The following is a 26,464-nucleotide window of genomic DNA, read 5'->3' on the forward strand; positions in this document are numbered from 1 at the left end:
TATTCCATTTGGCCTGGTACCTGAAGTATGTAGGTAATGGAGGGGAAATATTGTTTGAAATGTTCAGAGTCAGAGACTACTCTGTGGAAAATTCTTCCACTCATGAGATTTTCAAATTGTAAGCAGAAGTTTTGGTTGTCATTGGAGCCTTGTCAAAAAGGAAAAATCTCTCTTCAGTTCAGTTCAGTCGCTCAGTCATATTTGACTCTTTGTGATCCCATGAACTGCAACATGCCAGGCTTCCCTGTCCATCACCAAGTCCTGGAGCTTGTTCAAACTCATGTCCATCGAGTTGATGATGCCATCCAACCATCTCATCCTCTGTCACCCCCTTCTCTTCCTGCCCTCAATCTTTCCCAGTATCAGAGTCTTTTCCAGTGAGTCAGTTCTTTGCATCAGGTGGCCAAAGTATTGGAGCTTCAGCTTCAGCATCAGTCCTTCCAATGAACAGTCAGGAGTGATTTCCTTTAGGATGGACTGGTTTGATCTCCTTGTAGTCCAAGGGACTTCCAAGAGTCTTCTCCAACACCACAGTTCAAAAGCAACAATTCTTTGGCACTCAGCTTTCTTTATGGTCCAACTCTCACATTCCTACATGACTACTGGAAAAACCATAGCTTTGGCTAGATGGACCTTTGTTGGCAATGTAATGTCTCTGCTTTTTAATATGCTATCAAGGTTGTTCATAGCTTTTCTTCCAAGGAGCAAGCATCTTTTAATTTCATGGCTGTAGTCACCACCTGCAGTGGTTTTGGAGCCCCCCAAAATAAAGTCTGTCACTGTTTCCATTGTTTCCCCATCTATTTGCCATGAAGTGATGGGACCAGATGCCATGATCTTCCTTTTTTGAATGTTGAGTTTTAAGCCAGCTTTTTCACTCTTCTCTTTCACTTTTATCAAGAGGCTCTTTAGTTCCTCTTCCCTTTGTGCCATTAGGGTGGTGTCATCCGCATATCTGAGGTTATTGATATTTTTCCCTGCATCTTGATTTCAGCTTGTGCTTCATCCAGCCTGGCATTTCGCATGACGTACTCTGCATATAAGTTAAATAAACAAGGTGAAAATATACAGCCTTGATGTACTCCTTTCCCAATTTTGAACTAGTCCATTGTTCCATGTCTAGTTCTAACTGTTGCTTCTTCACCTGCAAACAGATTTCTCAGGAGGCAGGTAAGGTGGTCTGGTATTCCCATCTCTTTAAGAATTTTCCACAGTTTCTCTCTTAGTAGAAATATATACAATATGTGGCTTATACAATTGAAAATGAGTCATATTTTTAAAAATCCTGGTGAAAATCATGCAAAAATAGAATTTACCAGTATTCATTTGTAGAACACAAACCTATAGCAATTATAATTATTACAAATAATAGCTATTTTTAGTAGACTTTATTTTTTTAGAGCATATTTAGGTTCACAGCAAAATAGAGTGGAAGGTACAGAGATTTCTCATGTATTTCCTACTCTCTCCCCCCCACTCTACCCCCATGCTCTCATGCAAAGCCTCCTCCATTTTCAACATCCCTCACTAGAGCAGTACATTTGTTACAACTAATGAACCTACCTTGACACATCGTCACCATCAAGGTCCACAGTAAATACGAACTTTTTGAGCTAGTGGTAAAGAACCTGCCTGCCAACGCAGGAGACGAAAGAGATGCAGGTTTGATCCCTGTGTAAGGAAGATCCCCTGGAGGAGGAAATGGCAACCCACTCCAGTATTCTTGCCTGGAGAATCCCAAGGATAGAGAAACCTCGAAGGCTACAGAGCATAGGGTAGCAAAGAATCCGACTTGATTGAAGAGACTTAGCATATTTATAATAATAATTTTACATATTTTTCTTAATTAAGGCTTTCCAATTTTATCAACTTCAGGACCCACAAATATTTGCTTTTCAACAAGGTGATTAACGTTTCCTTTTAGGTTCTAGTCTCCATTGAGAACTTTTCTTCTTATGCAAATATACAACCTTGAAATTGCCTGAAGTGATCTCTCCTGTTTATTTCTGGCCACTCTTCCAAATTATATTTCAATCTGGGTAGGAAATTTCATTAAGTGCTATTTTAAGGCTTACTGTGAGATGTCAATCTTTTTTTTTTCATTAAGTAATTTAGATATGTTGGTAATGCATACAATTAATTCATAAAGGAATACCCTAAGTTTGTTGATACATTGTTGACAACTGGCTTTAGTGCAATAAATTATCAGCTTTGTAATCATAAAAGTAGGGATAGAATAAGGACAATTTTGACAAGTCCAACAAACTCATGAAAAGAGAGGAGCCAAAATGCAAACCTGCTCCCAACACTAAAGAAAACCACAGCCTTCACTTCCTTTCTTAACATTGTTTTCATGCTTTCAGAGTGGAGCATCAGTTCAGTTCAGTTGCTCAGTCGTGTCTGACTCTTTGAGACCCCATGGACTGCACCACGCCAGGCCTCCCTGTCCATCATCCACTCCCGGAGTTTACTCAGACTCATGTCCATTGAGTCGGTGATGCCATCCAACCATCTCATACTCTGTCGTCCCCTTCTTCTCTTGCCTTTAATCTTTCCCAGCATCAGGGTCTTTTCCAATGAGTCAGTTCTTCGCATCAGGTGGCCAAAGTATTGGAGCTTCACCTTTAGCATCAGTCCTTCCAATGAATAGTCAAGACTGATTTCCTCTAGGATGGACTGGTTTGATCTCCTTGCAGTTCAAGGGACTTTCAAGAGTCTTCTCCAACACCACAGTTCAAAAGCATCAATTCTTTGGCGCTAAGCTTTTCTTGCCTAGATGGACCTTTGTTGTCAAAGTAATATTTCTACTTTTCAATATGCTGTCTAGGTCAGTCATAACTTTTCTTCCAAGGAGCAAGCGTCTTAATTTCATGGTGCAGTCACCATCTGCAGTGATTTTGGAGCCCCAAAAAATAAAATCTAACACTGTTTCCCCATCTATTTGCCATAAAGTGATGGGACCAGATGCCATGATCTTTGTTTTTTGAATGTTGAGTTTTAAGCTAACTTTTTTTACTCTCCTCTTTCACTTTCATCAAGAGGCTCTTTAGTTCCTCTTCATTTTCTGCCATAAGGGTGGTGTCATCTGCATATCTGAGGTTATTGATATTTCTCCCGGCAATCTTGATTCCAGCTTGTGCTTCTTCCAGCCCAGCATTTCTCATGATATACTCTGCATGTAAGTTAAATAAGCAGGGTGACAATATACAGCCTTAACGTACTCCTTTCCCAATTTGGAACCAGTCCGTTGTTTCATGTCCAGTTCTAACTGTTGCTTCTTGACCTGCATACAGATTTCTCAGGAGGCAGGTCAGGTGGTCTGATATTTCCATCTCTTTAAGAATTTTCCGCAGTTTGTTGTGATTCACACAGTCAAAGGCTTTGGTGTAGTCAATAAAGTCAATAAAGAGTGGTGCATAACCCAGCTCTAATGTCTTTTCAACCCATACTTCCCTTCACATTCTCTCCAAGTGTAAGATTGAGGTTTCATTGCACCCTAAGGGCCTTGGGAAGCTATGAAATGAAAGGGCTCAAATGGGTTAGTACATTTTACCTCATCAAAGTTACAACATGTGGGTCATGCTTTAAAATTTATAATGTTGAGGAAGCTTTTTGTAAATAATGTGTTGTACAGGGACTTCCCTGGTGGTCCTGCAGCTAAGATTCTGTGCTCCCAGTGCAGGGGGCTCAGGTTCCATCCCTGGTTAGGAAACTAGATCCTACAGGTGGCAACTAAAGATCCTTCATGCTGCAGTGAAGATCGAAGATCCCACTGCTGCGACTAAGACCAGCACAGCCAAACACATAGATATTTTTTGAAAAGTGTTGTACAAATGTTACTTTGTTAATGTTATTGTTGTCATCATGATGGGGATAACTTTTCACCTTTTCAGAGGTGAAAAGGACCAAATAACATCCTTCAATTTATATTAGAAGAGAGAGATTCAGCTGTTAATGGGGGAAATCCTGACTGAAACCAAGTAATGAGGTATAATGTTAAAGAAGATTTGCTAAGGTTTGATAGTGAAGGTTATCCTAGAGTGGAGAAGGGGGAAAAGACTGGAAATAATTGCATGTATCTTCTTATTAATTTGGTTCTTTCCAGTCTCTTTGAGGCTAATTACATTAAGCAGAAAATTAAGTCATGTTGACTATGGCTACACAAATGTATTTCGGTATGTATAAATGTAAGTCAACACCAGTAGTTACAAGCATGAATGAGTGAAAGATTCACTCTAAGGAAAAAGCAAATTATTAGGAGGAACCAAAGAACAGCCAGGCTTTTTACATTTGAGAGGAAATATCTACCTAGCAATTAAAATGAATTGGTGAAAATTCTCATTTACAGAATAAATTTACATATAGAGAAAACTTTAAAAATGTCTTTTAATGTGTCCTATAGGCTAAAGAAAATGTATTTGTAGCTCTAGTTCAACCATATTCACTGCTATTATATATTTCATTTAAAAGATATTTTGAAAGAAACAATTGTTTAAAAACAATTAAAAAAATTAGAGTCAGAAAATTGTGATTAATGAAAGGTATGACTCAGATTTGCCTTGGAGAATATTTGGGTGACCTGAGTTCATCTATGATAAACAACATTAAGTTCTAAGACAAAGTGAATTCATACCTTTGAAAATAGAAAATACATTTTCAAATCTTTAATCTTTTAATTTGGTAAAAAAAATTCATATTTTAGATTGGTCTAGAGTTTAGCAAATAAATGTGATTTGTTAAAAATTTTGTTTCATGGTTCAGTTCTGTTCAAACAACTCATATGCATGACCCAAAGCTGCAGTGAAAAGATTACTCCTGCAGAAAAAACATCAGAAGAGGAATATCTATCATGAATAATTTATATTGACACAAGGTTATAAAACTGATGTGTTATCTTTATACAAATGTTGAGTAAAACCTACAATCAGAGTAATAAAAAACAACCAGTTCAGCAGTATTAAAACCTGGGAAAACTTAATTACAAATTCAAGACAAACAAGAGGAACTTCAGGATCCTACCCACTGCAGTTGAGCCAATTTTATGACAAATTTGTTTCTGAAGCAAGGTAAATTGTTTTGGGCATATCAGCATTCGGTGACCACAGTGCTGTGCTGATTTCATGGTTCAATTCTCTTCCCCTCACTTGTTCTACTTCTTCCCCTCAAATGCAGTCTTTGAAAACTTTATACAGAAAAAAGTGAGGATGGGAATACAGAGAATTGATTTTTTGAAATTTCATTTCAAAATGGGTAGGTAGGACATTTGAAAGGGAAGAGAGAATGCATGTGCATACAGTCTGTTATGAAGAAAGTCTTCCCTAATCATGATAAATACTATCTTTGAGGACATGAAATAGAAGATGATACGTGACCAGATTTCTCTTCTAAGAATGGAAGGTATATTGAAAGGAACCTAGTAAATATACTATATAACCTTAAAGTGAGTTTTAAAAATACAGTGTAATATTTATCACATTGTTTTCCAATTTTCACTATAACTGCCTTTAATCTTCACAAAAGCTCTGTGAAGTGAGTCGGGTGGGCCTTTCCTTTTGGTCCCCTGAGGGGAGATGGAGATGTTGGGCTAGGGCCCCGTCAGGACTGCCCCGGGAACACGGGCTCGTTCGCAGATCAGGGCATCAGCCGTCTGGGCTCCCAGATTGGCTGACACCAGCTACTGGGATCTCACAGCCGGCGAACAAAGAGGCTGCAGAGGGCGTCTGCTCCCCTAGCGGTCCCTCCTCCTAGCGCGGATTCCTGCCCACGCTCTGCGCTGGAGTGCCAGCTGCTCTCAGGGAAATGCGAGGGTCGGCGACGAGTTGGTAGTCAGGGGTTCTGGCTTTGTGGCGTCAGCGTGATCTGAGTTTGAACCCCCAGACCTTCTCTTACTGTGCTTGACAGTAGGCAATCTCTCTGAGCCTCGTTTTCCTTTATCTGAAGAGTGGGCATGCTTTGATTTATTCCAAGGGGTTCGCCGACCATAATTTAAAGCAATAAAGGTCTTTGCCTACCGCGTGTGTCGAAGAAAATGCTATGAATATTTTAGCTCTGGGATATGTCGGTCACCATCTCTACCAGAGTGGGAAATCTCCATCTGCAAAATGGGCGCAACGTAGATTGCGGTCTTTTAAGAGCTAACATCGCTTTGCAAAAGGTCCCTTACAAACCCCTCACCGTACCTCCCCGCAGCTCCCGCTTTGTCCCCACGCCGCCCTATCCTGAGAGACTCTAGTTTCCAAACTGTGGAGGAGCCGATCCGGAACTTAAACATTCTTATCAACCAGGGAAATAGAAGAGAGTGCAGGACAGGGTGACGTAAGGATGGAAGGCAGGGTAGGCAACGAAGACTCAGCTCTGCTCCGAATAGGTGCGACCCCGGTCGCAGGCAGGTGAACCGCCCGGGCCCACTGCTCGGCCGGGAAGCCTTGGCTCGGACCTAATAAACAGACCCTCACGACCTGGAGTGGGACTCTGGGCCAGGAAACGGAAGTGGGGGGTGACGAGAAACTTTAGGGCTAGACGCGGGGCCTTAAGGGAGGGTCTACCAGAGCTCGAGGGGCGGAGCTGAGGCTAAGCGGGCAGGGCTAAGGGCGGGACCTCGCAGAGATCTTCGGCTGCGCGCGCCACGTCTCCTTCAGCGAGCTAGCTGGGGAGAAGCGAGGGGCGGGGGGAGGGAAAAACCGAGCGGGGCGGGAGCTCTCTCTTCTCGCGAGAGCTGGAGACGGCAGCGGCAGCGGCGGCGGCGTGTCCCTGAGAGTAGCGTTGGGGCGGGGAGGAGAGGCGGCGGCGGCGGCGGCGTAGGAGCTACGCCACACGGGGCCGGGGAGCTGGGAGCTGGATTGCAGAGCGGGGTCGTGGCGGCGGCGGTGAGAAGAGGGAGGCGGAGGAGGGGGTGCCATGGCGGGGCAGCAGTTCCAGTACGATGACAGCGGGAACACCTTTTTCTACTTCCTCACCTCCTTCGTGGGGCTCATCGTGATCCCGGCCACATACTACCTCTGGCCCCGAGATCAGAATGCCGGTGAGTCCCGCCGGCAGCTGTCCGTGGACCCGCGCAGGCCCCGCCGGCCCCTCCGGGCCGCATCGCTCCGACCCAGCCCAGCCCGCCGCGCACGGGGTGATACCGCCCGCGCGGCCGGGCCTCGCGTCCAGGCGTCCGCCGCCCGCGGGGCCCGGGCTTGGTGGTGTTTCCCTGGGTGTCTCTCTGGGCTCCTCCCACCCCCCTCATTGTCCTCCTCAGGAGTTTCGCTATGCACCCTCTCCCCTGTTGTTCTGGACGCTCCTTGCAGCCGCGTCCTGCCCCTTTGTCTTCTTTGCCTTGGGTTTTATTGGTATTTTTCTTTATGGAGGGAGCAGGCTGGGATCGCGAGGATGGGAATTGGAAGGTGAGAGAAGAGTTGGCAAAGGAAAAAGACAAGCGTGCAGTCTCCACTCTGAGCCCCCAAGCCGGGGTCCTGTTTCCCCCACACCCCCGTTTCCCTGTTGCAGCTGTCGTTACAGATGTTGAGGGCACCAGCTGAGTTGGGTGGCATGTACAGGACTCCAGCTGAGCTCCCCAACCGCCCCCCACCTCCCCATGCCTTTCCCTCGTTGCCTTTTAATTTGTTCACTCACACCGTTGGGGTTGGAAGCAATGATGTTATTCTCCTTAGAAAGAATTAGGCATTTCTCTATTTCCTTCCCTTTGGAGTTTCCTGTTTATGGCGGAAAAAGCGCAAGTATGAAGGAAGGATTAAGTCTTGTAGGTAGGTATTCGGTTGTGAGGTGGTTGGTCCATTTGCTTTCAGTTCTAAATTTTTTCACTTTGAACGACATCGGTTTAGAACATAGAATTAAATAGATTCTTGTCAAGGCATTTTATGTTTGGGTAATGTTTGTATTCCATTTGTTGCCCTCTTGTTAGGACATATGGCAGGTGATATTCTTAAGACTGATAGAACTGCAAGGCCTTAATAGGTTGTTTATGGAGATTGTTCATGGTGCGTTAACAGTAACAGGTAGATTTTGAATATGAACATTTAGGGAAGGTTTTCTGTTTCTCAAGAGCTCTGGTAACTTGAGTAAATAGACTCTCTCAGTTGGGTGTGTTGGGGGTCTACCTTGTCCAGGTGATATACTGTACTTTGGGGACATTGTTACCCAGTGAAGCATTGAATCAACCCAGATCTTATTATGCTTTAAGACTGATTCAGTGCTTTTTTTTTGGCTGCTTACTGTTTCACAGGAAAATTGGATAAGCTCAAATATTAAGATATCATATTGTATTATTCAAAATTACTGCTACAGACCCACACCCTTCATTCAAAACGCTTGAGGACAGATATACCACAGAATTTTTCAGATTTTAGAAAGATAGTACCTGCCCTAACAAGCCATTAAGGGTATAAAACATCACTAATAATCAAGCAAATTATTCCAACAGCACTAATAATCAAGCAGATTATTTCAACAGCAGAATATGACTACTTTTTAAGTGAGATGAATAAAGATTATAAAGAGCCTCCTATCAGTACAAGTCACCAAATTATTTTCCTGCAAACATATGTAGGCATATGATGATTCTGAATTTCAGAGTTCTTACAGCAATCTTGACTTTTCAGTGATATCTTCTATGTGAAAGTATAAAAAGATTTTCTTTGCCAGCAGTTATACAACCTTAAAGTTGAGTTTAATCTTTGTTTAGTTTTTTTTAAAAGATAACACTTTTGGGGGCTTTCAGTTTTCAGGTTGACGGTTGTTTCAGTGTGGCTCTTTTGGAAATGTTGGGCCCTTGAGTCCATCAAGAAAATCTTGGATTTGAAAAATAGAAGTAGCTTGGTCTTTGCATTGGCATATTTGAGATGTTAATTGAAGTTACTCTGTTAACATTGTCACTGGAATCCCTTTTCTGTTGTTGTTTAGTCCCTAAGTTGCCTCTGATTCTTTTGCGACCCCCATAGACTGTAGCCTGCCAGCCTCCTCTGTCCATGGGATTTCGCAGGCAAGAATACTGGAACGAGTTGCCATTTCCTTCTCCAGGGGATCTTCCTGACCTAGGGATTGAACCTGTGTCTCCTGCATTGGCAGATGGATTCTTTCCTGCTGAGCCACCTGGACAGCCCCATTTTGCCTTGACTTTTGTCTAATCTGTTGGGCTAAGTGCACTTACGATTAATACCCCTTTTAGTACTTGAAGGGTCCTGTTTATCTTACTTTCTTGGTTGTTTGCAAATTGGCTGAATAAGATGACTAAATACTTTTTCTGACCATTACGAAAAAAGTTCTGTTTGAAGTAATAATATGGAAGGTTTGAATTTCCTTAGAATAGTGGTTCTTAGCCCTGACTCTTTGTTAGAATCATTTGGGGGAACCTCTAAAAACACTTGGACCCATCACCAGGTACTCTGATCTAATTGGTCTGGAGTGAGTGCTGTGTATTGGTTTTTTACAAGGTCCCTCTGTGATTGTGAATTGTAGCTAGGTTGAGTTGCTAAGGTAGGTAGTGGTCTTTTGCTGGAATTGTCATTTTGGGAGGTGGCATATTTCTTTTGATATGGGCTCGTTGATAAAAACAAAAAAGCCTCTAATGTCTTAGCGTTTTGGTTTTACCAAGCTAAGAAGCACTTAGAGTAAAATAGTGCTATAAAATAATGTAGGTGAAAGCAGAATATTTTTGTTAAAGTAACTTTAATAGGTTGATATTTGACAAGAGAAAATTATTGCTGTAATTATTAGAAATTCAAATAATCCTGAGGGGACTTCTATTCTTTCCATAGGTTAAGGATTATGGATCATTTGAATTGAGATAAAATATATCATTACTTTTTCCGAAATTTGGGTGTTGTTTTTTTTTTTTGACTCCTTACTTTTCAAAACTAGTTTTGAAACCTGAGTCTACCAATTACTGTGTTATCTTAGGCAAGTGATTTAACTTCTCTGTTTTAGTGTACTCATTTGTGAAATAGAGACAGTAGTTATGTTCTATAGAACTAAATTCATAAAATAGGTATATGTAAAGTGTTTAGAACAGTGTCTGGCACATATTGGGGCTGTTAGGGCCTGCTGTTTTTGCTGGTTACTTGGACTTTCTAGAACAATTTGATTTGGTACTCTTATACTCAGGTTGTTTGAAAGGATTAATGAAACTTTTTTTACAAAGTTGCATGTGTTTATTCTTTGTTCTTTGCCTTTCAGATATGTACAAGTGATTTAGCTCTCTGACTTGGGGATGTAAGAGTTCGCTTTTAGTACTCAGTAGTAAAGTGAAAAACTCGAAATTTGAAGTTAGGAATTTTGGGTTTAAGTTTCAGCCTAGTCCCTGATTAGTTGTTTCTGGACTCTCATCCTCATTTTCTAGGGGTAGTAATAATAAACTGCCCTACCTACCAAGAAGTGATAATGAGAAGCAAAGAAATAATGCATATAAACATGTTTGCTTTAAAACTAACTGCACTGTAGAAATTTGTTCATTTTGCAAGTTATTTATAGAGCATAATGGGCGCTCAGTGGTAAAGGATCCACCTGCATTGCAGGAGACCTGGGTTCCATCCATGGGTTGGGAAGATCCCCCAGAGGAGGAAATGGCACCCTACTCCAGTAGTCTTGCCAGGAAAATCTCATGGATAGAGGAGCCTGGCAGGCTACAGTCTGTAGGGTTGCAAAGCGTCGGACACGACTAGAGTGACTGAACACACACATAGAGCATATAAGACTTTGTTCTAGATGCTGCTTCTAGGTGATAGATCAGGTTTTTAAGGGCTCATAGCTTTTTTCTTAATAAGTTACATATACTCAATGCAAAAAAGATCAAAGGAACAGAACAAAAATTGCTTGTAATTCTGTCACCCAAAAACAATTAAAATATTTTGGTGTGGGCGTCTCCTTTGAGATGTCTTTAGGTGTAGTCCCTTTTCTTGTCGGGGGATATCCCACATCCCCTTCCAGTCTGAGACAGATGATTGTAATCCTCGTGTCAGGCGCTGCAGCTGTTCATTGAATGTTTACTGGCTTTAAGGATGGGAAGTGCTGAATGCACTCACTGTATCACTTTGAGTTAGATTCAAGTGTTATCCCAATTTTATTAGTGAGAAAATTGAGCCATAGAAGAGGTAACCATCTTGCTTAAAGCCATATTGCTACTAAGTGGAAGATTGGTTGTTGGACCCAAATTCATCTTATGCCAAAGCGTCTCTTGCTAGCCACTACCTTGTACTCCCTCCGTAATTAGTATAACACATTATAATAAGTATTAAAATGAGAAGTGGAAAGCGCTGTGTGCAAGGGAGTATATTTTATGAATGTTCATATTCCACTTAGAACATACAGTCTGTCTAAAATTTTAGTTTTTGAAAGGGGTATTAGAGAGATGAAAAGTTTGACTCATTTTAAAATCAAGTAATTGTCTCTGTGTTCTGTCCCGACAGAAAGGGTACCAGACATGAGCATAGATGCACTTAAGTTCCACACAGTAGAGGAAACTAGCTGAGAAGTTGGCAGTACAAATTTAGGTTTTATAAATATGGTGACAAACATTGGATTAGTAAATGCATTACATAAATTGTTTTTATTTAAAGGCCATCTTGCATTCTTGCTTGATCTTGGAGAACCTGAAGGACAAAGATATGTTTATTTTCATATCAAATAAAACTTTCATATGTTCATTCCCTTAATTATACTTTTTCTTCAGAAATAAAAAAGTTCAAACAAACATATCCAGGCTTCCCAGATGGCTCAGTGGTAAAAGAATCTGCCTGCCAATGCAGGAGATGCAGGTTCAGTCCCTGCATGGGGAAGATTCCCTGGAAAAGGAAATGGTTACCCACTCCAGTATTCTTGCCTGGAAAATCTGATGGACATAGAAGCCTGGCGGGCTACAGTCCATGGGGTTGCAAAAGAGATGGACACCACTTGCAACTAAGCAACAACAACAACAAATGTATCCATATTGTACTTGGACTTCTTTGAAAAAAAGTTTCCTGTTACCAGACTTTGTTGGTAATACATATATTTACACCATCTCACCATCACATTATTTGTTTGAAAGGCATTATTGTTCACTTTCTTAATAAGTGAAACTAAGTCTCCCTAGAGCCCGAGTTCCCCTGCTGAGTTTATGATTAACCTCTATCCCAAACTATTCCCTTCCTTGTCCTGCACCTGTTCTTTTCAAGAGTGAAGAGTATCAAAGGAATGGGGGATTAAAACCAAACAGGACCCTGCAGGGCTCTCCCAGGTACAAAAGCCCCTTCATGTTTCCCATTTCTTGTTTGTAGAAAAAGACTTCAGTCTCCTGGGCCTTCCTTGAGTTCCATAGAGCAGGCATAGGTAGTTACTTAAGTAGGGAAGTGAGTGAATGCAGAAACAAAGGAAAAGTAGTTAAACAAGAAAAGTAATGACAGTAGTTCATGGGTAAAAAGAGTCCTGGTTCATCCTCAAGGAATATACAGAACAGTCTGAAGGATCTCTTGGAGTTGTTCTTTAGGAACTAAGACCTGCATCCCTGAAGTGACATTGAAAGGTTGATGGTTGAGATTCCTGAAACCACTCTACCTCACCACCAGCCAATCAGAAGAAAGTCTTGTATCCTGCAACCCTGAAGCCCCCAGATGTTGCCTTTAAAAACCCTTGAAGTTTGGGTTGTGGAGTTTGGGTCTTTTGAGCATGAGCTGCCCCTACTCCTTGCTTGGCATCCACAGTAAACACTGTAGTGTCCTTCACCACAGCTAGCATCAGTAAATTGGCTTTGCTGTGGTAGGCAGGTGAACCCAAAGCTGGGTCTGGTAACATAAGGTGTTCTTACATTTTGGAATTACATTTGTGTCAGTATGGATGAAGGAATTTTCTCATGTGCATTCCAGATGTTTTTTGCTGTAGATTTTTGCCTGTTTAGTTAAATCTAGTAGTTATTGATTGAGCACTCACTGTTTACCTATATAAAAACAGCCGACAGTACAAAGAGGCATGCAGTGTAAATATAGTCTTTTGTTAAAGTTTATAACCTGGATGGGGTGGGAGAATTAGAATTAGACAAATGCAAATTATTATTAATATATCCAAAACACAACAAAGAAAATGTAAAAAAAATGAAAACAAGTGCTATGGAAGTTAGCTGGATAAAGTATTTGCATCTAATTGGTTATGGTCATCATTATCTAGAGGTGAGAAAAGTCTCTTTAGAGTTAGGTTGATTTTGACTGGACTGTTAAAAGATGAGGGATTTCCCTGGTGGCTCAGTGGTAAAGAACCCTCCTGCCAGGGCAAAAGATGCGTGTTTGGATCCCTGGGTTGGGAAGAATCCCTGGAGAAGGAAATGGCAACCTACTTCAGTATTCTTGCCTGGGAAATCCCATGGACAGACCTGGCGGGCTACAGTCCATGGGGTCACAAAACAGAAGAGAAAATTTGTAGTTTTACTGTTTTAAGTGTATAGTTCAGTAGCATTGATTAGGTTCACAATGCGGTGCAACCATCACCACTGTTTTCAAAATTTTTCATCACCCCAAATAAACTCTGCCTGTTGAGCAATAGCTTCTTATTGTCCCTTTCCTTCAGCCCCTGGTAAACTCCATGTATATAGACAAAACTCTGCTGCTGCTGCTGCTGCTCAGTCGCTTCAGTCGTGTCTAACTCTGGGCGACCCCATAGATAGCAGCCCACCAGGCTACTCTGTCCCTGGGATTCTCCAGGCAAGAACACTGGAGTGGGTTGCCATTTCCTTCTCCAATGCATGAAAGTGAAAAGTGAAAGGGAAGTCTCTCAGTCGTGTCTGACTCTTCGCGACGCCATGGACTGCAGCCTACCAGGCTCCTCCATACATGGGATTCTCCAGGCAAGAGTACTGGAGTGGGTTGCCACTGCCTTCTCCAACAAAACTCTATAAATTTGCCTATTCTAGATATTTCGTATAAGTGGAATCATACAGTATTTGCCTTTTCATGTTCGGCTTATTTCATTTAGCATAATTTTTCTAGATTCATCCATGTTGTAGCATATATCAGAACGTAATTCTTTTTATGGCTGAATATTCTGTTGTATGGATATATCCACATTTTAATTCACTAATCTATTGATGAACACGTGGGTTATTTCTGTTCTTTGTTGTGAGTAATGCTGCAGTGAACATTGTATACAGATCTGTGAGTTCTTATTTTCAGTTCTTTTGAGTATATTCCTACGGGTGGAAATCCAGTTGTCCAAGCAGTATTATTGAAGAGACTGTTCATTTTTCACTGAATGAACACAATCTTTTCAAGAATCAGTTGGCTGTAGATGTGAGGGTAGTATCTGTTTTTTCGTGGGATGATTTATTGAGCATAGTTTGCCAGTGAGGACCTCAGTATTAGAATACGTCTAGGCTGAGACCTTGACTTTTTTTCCATCTGTACTTCTTCCTTTGGTGATCTCACCCAGTCTCATGACTTTAGGTATCATCTATGTGACTCATAAAAATTATATTTCCCAGACTTACATTTCCAGTCTAGAATTATTGAACTCTCCACATTTCTATTTGCATATCTAATCGAGATCTTAATATGCAAAAAACCAATGTGATTTCTGTCCATTCTCCCAACCTTCCTGACCTATAGTCTTTTCCATTTCAGTTAATCACAACTGTTTCTTCAACTGTTCTGGCCAGCAGTCTTGGAGTTTCTCTTGGCTTATCTCTTTGTCTTATGTGCCACTTCCAGATGTTAGTGTGTCCTGTTGGCTCTACTTTCAAATTACATCTAGTGTGACCTAGTTGCTTTGCTACCAGCACTATCCTGTTTTATTGCCTGGATTATCGTTAGCCTCCAAACTGGTCTCCTTGTTTCCACCCTTGCTCCTTGCAGTCTATTCTCAAAATAGTAGCACATTTTAACTGAAGCTGGCGCATGTCACTCTTGGACTCAGAACCCTTTAAGGCTCTCCCATCTCAATCTCAATAGAAGCTTAAGTCATAGAGTGGTCTGTGAAATCCTTCATGAACTTTTGGACTTCATTTCTTGTTTCTTTCTCTCTTGCTCCTTCCATTCCAGTGAGACCAGCTGCTCTGCTGTTCTTAGGGCACGTGAGGCATGCTTCTTTCGAACCTTTATAGTTACTGCTTCCTGTGCCTGGAATGCTTTTTCTCTAGATAGCCTGTTGAGATCTTCCTTATCTCTATTATGGCCTTGCTCAAACGCGATCTTCTCAGTGTTGCCTTCTTTGAGCACCTTATTTAAAATTGTTAAGTTTCTCTCTGCCTGCAAAAAAGCTCTTCCCTTTTTTCTGTTTTATTTCTCTTCACAGCACTTATCATCTTCCAATATACTATAAAGTTTATTTAATTTTTTTACTGCTGTCTCTGGAACTGGAATGTATGGTCTGTGAGAGCTGGGGCTTTTATATTGGTTTTTGATGTGTCCTCAGTGTCCAGAAAGATCTGGGCACATAGTAGGTACTCACCAATATGTACTTAATGAAGGACATTTAGTAATGTTTTCTAAATAAAGGAATTCTGTACAGTCTTTACAAATATTTATATAGTGCCAATTATATTCTTGGCAGCTAGAAAGGGGAGGGGTGATTATGTATAAGCAAACAATGTCTGCTTCCAGGAGTTTGAGTGTAGATTAATAAAAATCGACTTTATTACTGGCTGCTGAAGAATGGTGGTGCTATTCACACAAACTGCTGAAAAAGAATGTATAGTCCTACTTCTTTTTTTTAGAAGAGAGCTATATAAATGTTAAAAACTTTAAATTTAGTAATTCTACCTCTAGGACAGTGTTCTAAGGATATAGCTCTAAATACAGGACTAGAGAAGGATATTGTGATATTGTGACTTAAAAGAAATATATTTTGGTTATCTGAATGACCAAATATGTACTTCTTATATACATTTATGTATAAGCTCCTCTCCCTTTCTCCAAACCCTGCTCTATGCATCTCTTGTATTTGTCTGTTCCTGAGTTGTATCCTTTTATAATAAACTGGTAATACAGTAAGTAAAATGTTTCTCTGTGTTCTGTGAGCTGCTTTAGCAAACTAAACCAAAGGAAGAGGTGGTTGGAACCCGCAGTCTATTATCTGGGCTAATGACTGGCATCTAAAGTAGGGGAGCTTGGGTGTACAGTCTTGGGGGACAGAACCCTCAACCCTACAGTCTGGGTAGATAGTGTCAGAGTTGAGTTGAATTCTTGGACACCTAGCTGGTGTTCCAAGAATTGCTCATTGGAGGTATGGAGACTTTCCCCACCCTCACTTTGGAAATTGAGTCTCAAAGAACACCCTATATGCCCATAATACCAAAAAATTAGAAACAGTTTATATGTCTAATTATATAGGATGGTAGGTATATTATGCTGTCTTAATTCATTTAGGTATTAGTAGTCATTAAATAGTTTATGAGTTTCTAAACATGGAAATATTTAGAAATTAAAAAAATTAAAACTTGAGCTTTATGTGTTTGTGTCTCTCCATTTGGACATTGACACATTATACAGTGCTTTCCTTAAATTAGCTTTTGTATGTCCTATTTGTTCTACTGTCTGAGGAACTCTCACTCGGGCATCATCTGCACTGGGAATAGTAGTAGATGTCATGTTTACTGCAGAAAAGAGGGTTTTGAGGGTCCTTGAGAGTCTTGATTGAGGCAGCCCCACAGCCCTTCAATTGAGGGAAGCATATTGTCCCTAGAAATTAGTTGCTGGAATTTCCTTGTTCACAGAGAAATCTTTCCTGAGTATGTACCATCCACCTTGCCAACTTTCCTTTCTTCCTGCTTCCCAGGTGTTCTCCTAAAGAGGACTACAAAGGAAACATATTAAAATGTTATTAGTGATTATTATCTGGGTGTTGGAATTATGAATGTTTTCTTCCTTCTGCTCTTATGTATATGCTGAATTTACTATATGGATTTATATTAATGTCTAAAAGCTTATTTAAAGAATCTCTGGCTAGATCGGCTGTGATCTTGAGGAAGACATTCTCAGTACCTCTTATGTCTATAGGCCCTTTCAGCTCAGTGAATTGTTTTTACTTTGGGGTATGTAGTGTTTAAGGTTCCAGTGGGATGTACATCCTTGTGTTTTAAGTTGCTTTTTTTTTTTTTTAAAGCTGTTATATCTTTAACAGTATTTGAGTTTCTCTATTTCTTTTTCTCTTGGTTTGTCTTAGAAGTAACCTTTGACTGGGGCTATGGATTATCACTTTAGATAAAGGTGAAAAGAAAATTGGAGCGCTAATAGAGGGTTGGATGAAGAGTAAAGCAGCTGACAGGGTAACTGTGTTGTTGGCTGATGACATGGTGGGGCAGAGAGCACCCTTTGGTAGGATCTTGGGTCATGCTAAGGAGAGCATGCTAAGGAGACATAGCATCCTTCTCAGAGACCCACTTGGCGCATGCTGTAGTTTAGATTTTTCCACTATCTTGCACCTCTAGTTCAGTTTAAGAAATGTAACTGAATCATTTCTGCAATTGCAACCTCCCTTCTTTCCTTAGTATTATCTTCTGGTTTAGAGACAAATGGCTTATAAAAACGCTTGTGTCCTACAGATACGAAGGATGGATGTTTGTTTTTCTTTTGAATCTTGACACTTCCATAGCAGATTGAACTAAAACAAACAAACAAAGAACTGGTTTACCATCCTCCCTTGCTTCCAATTTATGTGCTACCTTGCCTTGTCCTACACTCTTTAATACTGAAGTGCTTGCAGTTATTTTATTTGCAGTACTTTTTTTTTTTTTTTTTTTGGTCTGTAAGCTTCTGTTTCACCAGACTTTTTACTAGAGGATCACCTCATCGGTTGTTTTTAGTTACTCCTTGTTCTTAAATTTTTTGACATTTTCTGCTTAGGAAATATAGTCAGTTCTGGTTAAATTAATGAGAATAGGGACACAGTATATTTTAACTGCTTTTGAGAATTGTCAAGGCAATCTAACTGTTGTTTGATTAGGAAAATGATTAAGGGCACAGGCCTATGAATTTAAACCTGGGCATAAGTCCTGTCTGTATTCTTTAGTGGTTATTTGCAGTTCCTTTAGTAACCATCTGTAACTTCAGGTAAGTTACTTAACCTCTCTGAACCTCAGGTTTTTGTTTTGTTTTGAAATATAATCATACATATTGTTGTTGATTAGTTGCTAAGTCACTTCCGATTCTTTGGGATCCTATGAACTGTAGGCCGCCAGACTCCTCTGTCCATGGGATTTCCCAAGCAAGAACACTGGAGTGGGTTGCCATTTCCTTCTCCAGGGTATTTTCTTGACCCAGGGAACAGAACCTGTGACTTCTGCATTGGCAGGCGAGTTCTTTGCCATTGAGCCACCAGGGAAGTCTCATGGGAATTTACAAGTTGCTTATAAAGCATAATAGATATTTTACTCTTGTTTTAGTAATTTATCAATCTATAATATTTATGTTGCCTTGATAACACACATAGACATGCACACACATACAGATAAAAGTAGCGTCAGAAATTTAAACATGTAAAAAAAAACTTCTGGATGTGTTAAACTTTCCTAATGTTCTTTGGCCATGTGTGCCAAAGCATTTAGAGGTGAAGTGTCTTGATGTCTTCAGTTTACTCTAAAAAAATGGGGGAGGGAGAGGGAAACAAGGAACTAGAGATAAAGCCAAGAGTTGCAAAATATTAATAGTTGGTGAATTTAGGTGAAGGATATTGTTCATTGTAATAGTCTTTCAACTTTTCTGAAGGCTTGAAAATTTTCAATATAAAAATTTGGAGAAAATAGTCACAGGGAATAAAACATCAATTTTAAGAAGTATTTGTCAGTAGTATAAGAAATGACTTACTAGGATAAAAATATACTACAATTAGGATAAAATTATGTGGGGGAGGTAGGATGAAGAGTTTGTTCATGAATTTCTGTAAATGGATGATGGTGGGTATGAAATTGCTGTGGTTTTCAGATTTCATTGGTACATCTAAAAGTGATGAAACTTTTATTTTAAAATGTCAGCTTATGTTGGAAATGACATCTTTGGCACCTCTTCAAACATACAGTGAAAATTTTAGATGCCAAATTAGAACTCTGCAAGAAGGTACATGATTTTTTAAAATTCTTTTGTAATAAGCAGGCACAGAGATTTGAAGATCACATCTGGCTTACATTCTTTTAGCTCTTCAGATTCTAGGAGTAAGGTGCTAAGGGTTTACTCTATACTACAGACTGGCAGATCATTCTGCAGGACAGATGGATGTGACTGTTTTAGTGCAGGCACTGTATAGCTTATGAATCACAATCATAATAACCTATCCCCAAACCTGGACTATTCCCATGAACATACAGACTTTATGATTGCTGAGAGCAATCATCATATGTTACTCTGCTGTTTTCTAAATCACGGAATTATTTTATGAGCTTGTAATTTCCCTTTTCTATAAATGTGAATAATTTCTTTAAAAAGTATAAGTTAATGATATTACTTAGGTAGGTTTACCTGGCCGTGAAACTAGTAATTCTATAAACTAGAAGCTTATAAATGAATTTCTTTTTATTCTAAGTGTCTTTAAAAGAAACCGTCTCGAAGGACTTTACTTTTTTTTTCTTTTCCATTACGGTTACAGGATATCGAATACAGTGCCCTGTGCTATTACAATAGGACCTTGCTGTTTATCCATTCTGTATATAATAGTTTGCATCTGCTGGTCTCAAACTCCCAAGCCAACCCTCCTTGTGGAAAGATTTTACTTTTGATAGTTACTTTGACTTGAGGTCATATAGAATTTTGGAATGTGTGCTATGAATATTTAGTTGTGCTGGATGCCACTGTGTTACTGTGTCAGCCAAACCCCGTACTACTTATTGATTAAATATTCTCCTAAAAGGTTAGGATGTGAATTTTGGATTGAGAATAAGAAGACAAGGTGCATGTACACATTGTGCAAGACTTTGGGGGCTGAAAACCATGTGTACTTTCTCTTGGACAGAAACATTGGGAGAATATCATTCCTTTGAATAGATCAAGCCATCTGGTTATTAAAGAGACTTCAGCATGTTCTTGTAACATGTTTCCTTGGTTTTATGCTTAAAATGGGAGACTGTGGAGGCTTAATTTAATGAAATACAGATTTAAAAATCTCCAGTGGTGTTTTCAAGTGTCCATAATTTAGCTGTGAAAATCAGGAAATTAACATTATTACCATATCATTTTCAGACCTATACAAGTTTTGTTGCTTGTCTCAATGATGTCCTTTTCAGATGATTTGTTTCAGAATCACACATCACATTTAGTTGATATGTTTCTTTCATGTCCTTCAGGCTGGAACAGTTCTTCAGTTTTTCCTTGACTTAAGATCTTAGGCCAATTATTTTGAAGAATGGACCCAAAGTTCTGTTGTCTGATGTTTTCTCATGATTAGACTTAGGTTATATATCTTAGAGAAGAATTTTGCAAAACTGATTCTGTGTTCTTCTCTTTGCGTTCTGTCAGATGGCATATAATTGCATTTGTCTCATTGCTGGTGATGTTTACTGATCACCTGATTAAGATGGTGCCCATCAGATTTTTTGTATTAGTTTCCTGTTGTTGCTGTAACAAACCACAACCTCAGTGGCTTAAAATGATACAAATTTATTCTTTTATAGTTCTGAAGGCCAGACTTCCCAGGGAGGTTTTGCTTGGCTTGTCATGGTGTTGGCAGGGCAGGTTCTTTCTGGAGGGTTTAGAATAGAATCCTTATCTTTTCCATCTTTTGGAGACAGCCTGTATTCTTTGGCTTGTGGCCCCTTCCTCCATCTTCAAAGGATGTCACTCCAACCTCTGCTCCCATTGTTACATCATCTTCTCTTTGACCCTCCTGCTTCCTTATTAGGACCCCTGTGATTATATTGGGATCATCCAAATAATACAGAATAATCTTCCCATCTCAAATGTTTAATTTAGTCACATCTGTGAAGTCCTATTTGCCATGTGAGATAATACATTCACTGGTTCTGGGTACTAGGATGTGGTAGACATCTTCAGGGGGAGCAGTTATTCAGCATATCACTTCCCCACTGTAAAATCATTCTCTTCCCTTTGTAATATTTTGTGGGAAGATACTTGGATCTCTGGTTCCTGTTAGTGGAGAATGCTATTTGGAAGTCAAGATCTGGGTGCTAGGTGTGTTCACTGCTACTGAGATATCATTGTTCCTAGGCTCACTTAATCAAGTTAGGAAATATGTATGTATGTATGTGTGTATGTGTATAGGTCTACATCTGTATTTCTATATTAAAAGATATTAGTTGGTTCATACTGATACCTTCAGTTCTAGTCTTAATACTGCAGAGATCATTTCATGTTTTCTAATCATACATGTAACTCACTTCCCTGACATGAAAAACTGACTCCAGTTGTCCTTACTATATTAACTTACTTGATAAGTTTCGTTGCATATTACCACTCTTCCTTCTGCTACTCCTCCCCCTTCCTGAATCCCTCTTCATCTCACCTGATTCTGATACTCTTGCCACATAGCTCTCATGGGGATTCTTTCCTCAAAGCATGGTGGTAACAGGGTAGGTGGACTTCTTAGATGACAGCTTTGGAGCATTCTGTTATATGCAGAGTTCTTTTATTTGCTTATCTGGTATCTCGTTTAAGGACTTTGGTTTTGTAGGTGTTTTTTTATTTTTCTTGCCATGCCACGTGGCCTTTGGGGATCTTAGGTCCCTGACCAGAGTTCAAACCTGCGCACCCAGCAATGGAAGTGCAGTCTTAACTACTGGACCACTAGGGAAGTCTTGTAGTTTGTTTTAATATTATGAAAAGTGTTTTATTTGATATTAAACAGCTAATGATCTCAATTTTGTTGGCAACATCCAAAGCATTATAGTGAGGGGCCTGTTGAACATATACCTTGCCTCCATCAGCCCTAATCAGGGTGTTGACCTTGGCCATATCAATGTTGTAGAGCTTCTTCATAGACGTGATACTTTGTCTTTGATATCCATAATGAACACAAGTGTGTTGCTGTCTTCTGTCGTCTTCATGACCAGCTCCCTGCTCAGGGGGTACTTGTTGATGACATAATGATTAAGCTTATTGCTCTTCCAAGGATAACTGGGCTGCCTTTGGAGTGTCATGGGCCACCCAGAAGGTGGGTAATGTGACCTTCTCTCTTTCTGTGGCTGTGGTTGCCTTTTAGCACTGCCTTCTTGGCCTTCCAAGCTTTCGTCTTTGGCTTTGGTTTGACATGGGCTTCTTTCTTTGCTTTTTGTATGCCATCTTCATGAAAAGGTAGATTTTTATTTTAAAACTTAATGTAAAATTTTTTTAAACTTGGGAGACTTATTTAAACCAAGTGATTGTGGTGAGCTTAGTAAAACAGTATATGGTATGTTGTCTTTGGTTTAATTCCTTTTAAAATTGAATTGCAGATTTTTCCTGGAGACTAAAATAATGCCTTTTGTTACAACTTTTAAATGTTTCAATTTCTTATGAGTTTGTGTGATTTTTCTCATTTAACAATTATTTTTATGTTTGAAGAGTAACATTTCTGCTTGGTTTCCTTAATAAAGTGCGTGTTTCAACTATTTTGCACTTTTTGTTACTTCTATAGCAGAGGGAAAAGGAGGAGAGAATTTTCTTAGAAACTACTATGTAACTAAATATTTTGGGTTCAAGTCAAGTTTTAAGTTTTTCAATTAGAAGTTATTATCTCTCACATGAAAAATGATTGCCTGGTAGTTGAATACAATTTTCCAGATAGATCACTTGTTCTAGGTGGTAGAAAATTGAGCTTATCTTGTGAATTTGTCTTAAAACGTTAAGTAGAGAGTACTTTGAGGAGGGCATGGCAACCCACTCAGTATTCTTGCCTGGAGAATCCCCATGGACAGAGGAGCCTGGCGGGCTGCAGTCCATGGGGTCCAAAGAGTCGGACATGACTGAGCAACTAAGCACAGCACAGCACAGAGAGTACTTTCATGTTCCAGTAAAGTACTAGCATGATAATGAGGGTTAGTATGGTTTTAACTCTGATTTTGCCTTCACTGTGAAAATGGTTTAACTTATCCCCTTCTTTTTCTTTTTTTTTTTTGACAGAGCAAAATCGATTAAAGAATATCAGAAAAGTATATGGAAGATGTATGTGGTACCGTTTACGGTTATTAAAACCCCAGCCAAATATTATTCCTACAGTAAAGTAAGTAATTGGTTTCAATTAAAAGCAACACAAAACATGCTTTGTATTTACTCTTTGCTAGATATCATGTGAAATAGGGGTATGATGATGAATGGGCTTCCCAGGTGGCACTGTGGTAAGGAATCCTGCCAATGCAAGAGACACAAGGGATCCAGGTTCAATCCCTGGTTAGGAATTGCCTGGAGTAGGAAATAGTACCTCACTCCAGTATTCTTGCCTGGGGAATCCCATGGGCAGAGAGGCCTGGTGGGCTGCAGTCCATAAGGTAGCAGAGTTGGACACGACTAATGATGAATAAAATCTGTGTCTGTAAAGAAATTGTAACCTTAGTAGGAGTAAGATGTGATTAGTAAATTTGAGAACAGTCTGAACTGAGTGGTTTAGAACTTCAAAAGCGAGAGAAGGTACTTCTGACTAGAGAGAGGAGGGGAGAAAGAGAAGTCAAATTTTGAAGGAAGACCTTATGTATCTTGTGTCAGGATTTGAATTTTGTCTCAAAGACTATGGAGGAATCTTTAAAAGATTATCAAAAGCATGGAGGTGACATAGTCAAGTTTGCATTTCATAGTGATTGAAGTTTGTTGATGCATACTGTATGCCAGGTGCTGTACCAGGATTTTATATGTTACTCATTAGTTTTATATTAACTTTTAGGTGGATGTTTTTGCTTTTTCTCGAATGGGGAAACAGACTAAGAAGATGAGGAAACTTGACTAAGTTCTTGCAGCAGGAAGTGGTAGAGTGAGGACCTGGTTACCCTTTATTTTTGCAAGGCCATCTACATAAGCAGGCCATTAGCATGTTAATCAGAGTAGATGTCTTTGATTGTTCAGGGCTTTGTTGGTTAGCACCTAGGCTTTGGATCTTCACCCTAAGTCATCAGTTTAGAGGTAACATGAAACTGAGGGGAAGTGAAAGAGCTGCCATTATTGAAGGACTATACCCTCTGAATTACCTGCATACATCTATCTAGTAGATAGGAGGGCAAGACCTGGCAGAGGAAATTAGTAAAAGTAGAACCAGTTATTTTTAAATCTTGGTTTAAATGATGATAGTTTTCAACATATGTGTATTACTTAAGGAGACTTAAATAGTTTTCTTTGCAAGATTTGACTTTGCCTGGTTTAGTTCCTTTGTAGAGGAAGGGAAATCTTAGCTTTAATGGTGTGAAACTAAAAGGCAAAATTAGTGTTTACCAGAGTAGTTTCATGTTTGCTATGTATTCCTTGCTATTGCTTCTCTTTTTAAATTAAACTTATGAGGCAGCAAGGCAGATATATTTGGCTTTCCAGTTTCTTCTCTTTTGGGCTTTGGTCAACACATTGTGGGTATCTGAACCTCACTTTTCAAGGGAAAAAACCCTAACTTTGTGATGTTCTCTTCAGTAATTAGTAAAAGAGATTTACTTAAATTGAACTTCAGATTATTAGATGTTAAAGTAAGAATTAAATAATACTGATAAAAATATGAATAAGGTCAGGAACCATCAAAACTTTTTTGCTACTTAACCCTGAAGCATTCTTTCAAAATTAAGCAGTCATTATGTATTACTTTAATTTCTGGAAGTTGCTTCCAAAATGACTTTTAAGGTATGCTTTAAGAAAAAATACAGGACATTAATTACTGAAGCCACATGTAGGGAAAATACTTGTCTTTTCAGAGAAACCAAACATGCTTTTGAAAAACTGGCCCCAGAGCATGATGTAATCTGTTATGTTTCCTCCTTTGGTTTGCCTCTCAGGAAATCAGAGGGTGGTTTTTATCGGTTGTGGTAGTTTTCATCAGTTTGGATATTCTCTCATCAACCTTTGCTCGTCCCTTTATCCTTTGGCTCAGAGGGCCAGATGCTGCACACAGATTGGTCTAACACAGGGTGTAGTGTATTTTAGGTATTTTGTTCCCTTTCTCTTCTAACTTTTGCTTTAAAAATTTTACTTTAGTGGTTTTCACTTTCTCTTTTATCTTTGTTTTTTGAGCTTTGTAGCCTTTTGGGAAAGTTGGCAAAACAAAATGTGGAGCTGCTAAGTTTGTGTGGAAATAAAATATAATTTAAAATGTTCTTTAGCATATTGACTGTATTAGCAAACTGTGCCTTTGAGTCACAAGTTCCTATTTTAAATTATTTTCATTATTCAATCAATAAGTAGTTACTGTGTGCTGTGTATGTGTCAAATATTATACTTGCTGCTGATATATTGTGAGTAACAAAATACTGGTGAGTAAACAAATGATGATAATAGAGTTTAGTAAGGGTTGTAAAGGGGGATTGGGGTGCCATGAAAGAACAGAGGGAGGGCTCTTAACTGGCTTGAGACAGTGAAGGCTTTCTTGAGTAAGTGAGGGGTCCTAGTTGAGAGCTGAGACATGGGCAAGAGTTAGTGATAACAGGCAAGAGCTGCCATGAATTGTTTGTTTATCATCTGTGAAGCGCCTTTTAGATGCTTTACATACTTCTGTTGTTGTTGTACAGTCGCTAAGTCAGGTCCGACTCTTTGCAGCCCCTTGGACTGCAGCACGCCAGGCTTCCCTGTCCTTCACTATCTCCTGGAATTTGCTCAAACTCATGTCCATTGAGTCAGTAATGCCATCCTACCATCTCTTTCTCTGTTGCCCCCTTCTCCTCCTGCCCTCAATCTTTCCCAGCAACAGGGGGTCTTTTCCACTGAATCCGCTCTTTGCATCAGGTAGCCAAAGTATTGAAACTTCAGCTTCAGTAGCAGTCCTTCCAATTCAGGATTGATTTCCTTTAGGATTGACTGGTTTGATCTCCTTGCTGTCCAAAGGACACTCAAGAGTCTTCTCCAGCACCACAGTTTGAAAGCATCAGTTCTTCAGCACTCAGCCTTCTTTATCGTCCAACTTTCATATCCATACATGACCACTGGAAAAATCATAGCTTTGACTATACAGACCTTTGTTAGCAAAGTGAAGTCTCTGCTGTTTAATATGCTGTCTAGGTTTGTCATAGCTTTCCTTCCGAGGAGCAAGCGCCTTTTAATTGCATGGTTGCAGTTGCTGTCTGCAGTGATTTTGGAGCCCAAGAAAATAAAATATGCCACTGTTTCTACTTCTCCCACCTGTATTTGCCATAAAGCGATGGAACCAGATGCCATGATGTTATTTTTTTGAATGTTGAATTTTAAGCCAGCATTTTCATCTCTCCTCTTTCACCTTCATCAAGAGGCTCTTTAATTCCTCTTCGCTTTCTGCCATTAGAGTGGTATCATCTGCATATCTGAGGTTGTTGATATTTCTCCTGGCTATCTTGATTCCAGCTTGTGCTTCATCCAGCCCGGCATTTCACATGATGTACTCTTCATATAAGTTAAATAAGGAGGGTGACAATATACAGACTTGACATACTCTT

General features: G+C 39.7%; 1 protein-coding gene across 8 annotated transcripts in view; it reads left to right on the forward strand.

Moving 5' to 3' along the window:
• The first annotated feature begins 6,717 nt into the window (after positions 1-6,717).
• The window catches only part of SEC63 (SEC63 protein translocation regulator), a 61,791-nt gene continuing 42,044 nt past the window's right edge, over positions 6,718-26,464 (forward strand). For 4 of the 8 annotated variants that reach the window (XM_081526828.1, XM_081526829.1, XM_081526830.1 and 1 more), the window contains exons 1-2: positions 6,718-7,021; positions 22,998-23,097. In XM_081526828.1, the coding sequence (XP_081382954.1) occupies positions 6,898-7,021; positions 22,998-23,097 (224 nt within the window). In that variant the 5' untranslated portion in view covers positions 6,718-6,897. The remainder of the gene's footprint in view (positions 7,022-22,997; positions 23,098-26,464) is intronic. The other 4 variants (XM_081526832.1, XM_081526835.1, XM_081526834.1 and 1 more) reach the window with 1 other exon arrangement.

This window comes from Giraffa tippelskirchi, chromosome 9 (genome assembly GCF_054371585.1).
Source record: "Giraffa tippelskirchi isolate mGirTip1 chromosome 9, T2T-mGirTip1v1.2.pri, whole genome shotgun sequence".
NCBI classification, from domain to species: domain Eukaryota; kingdom Metazoa; phylum Chordata; class Mammalia; order Artiodactyla; family Giraffidae; genus Giraffa; species Giraffa tippelskirchi.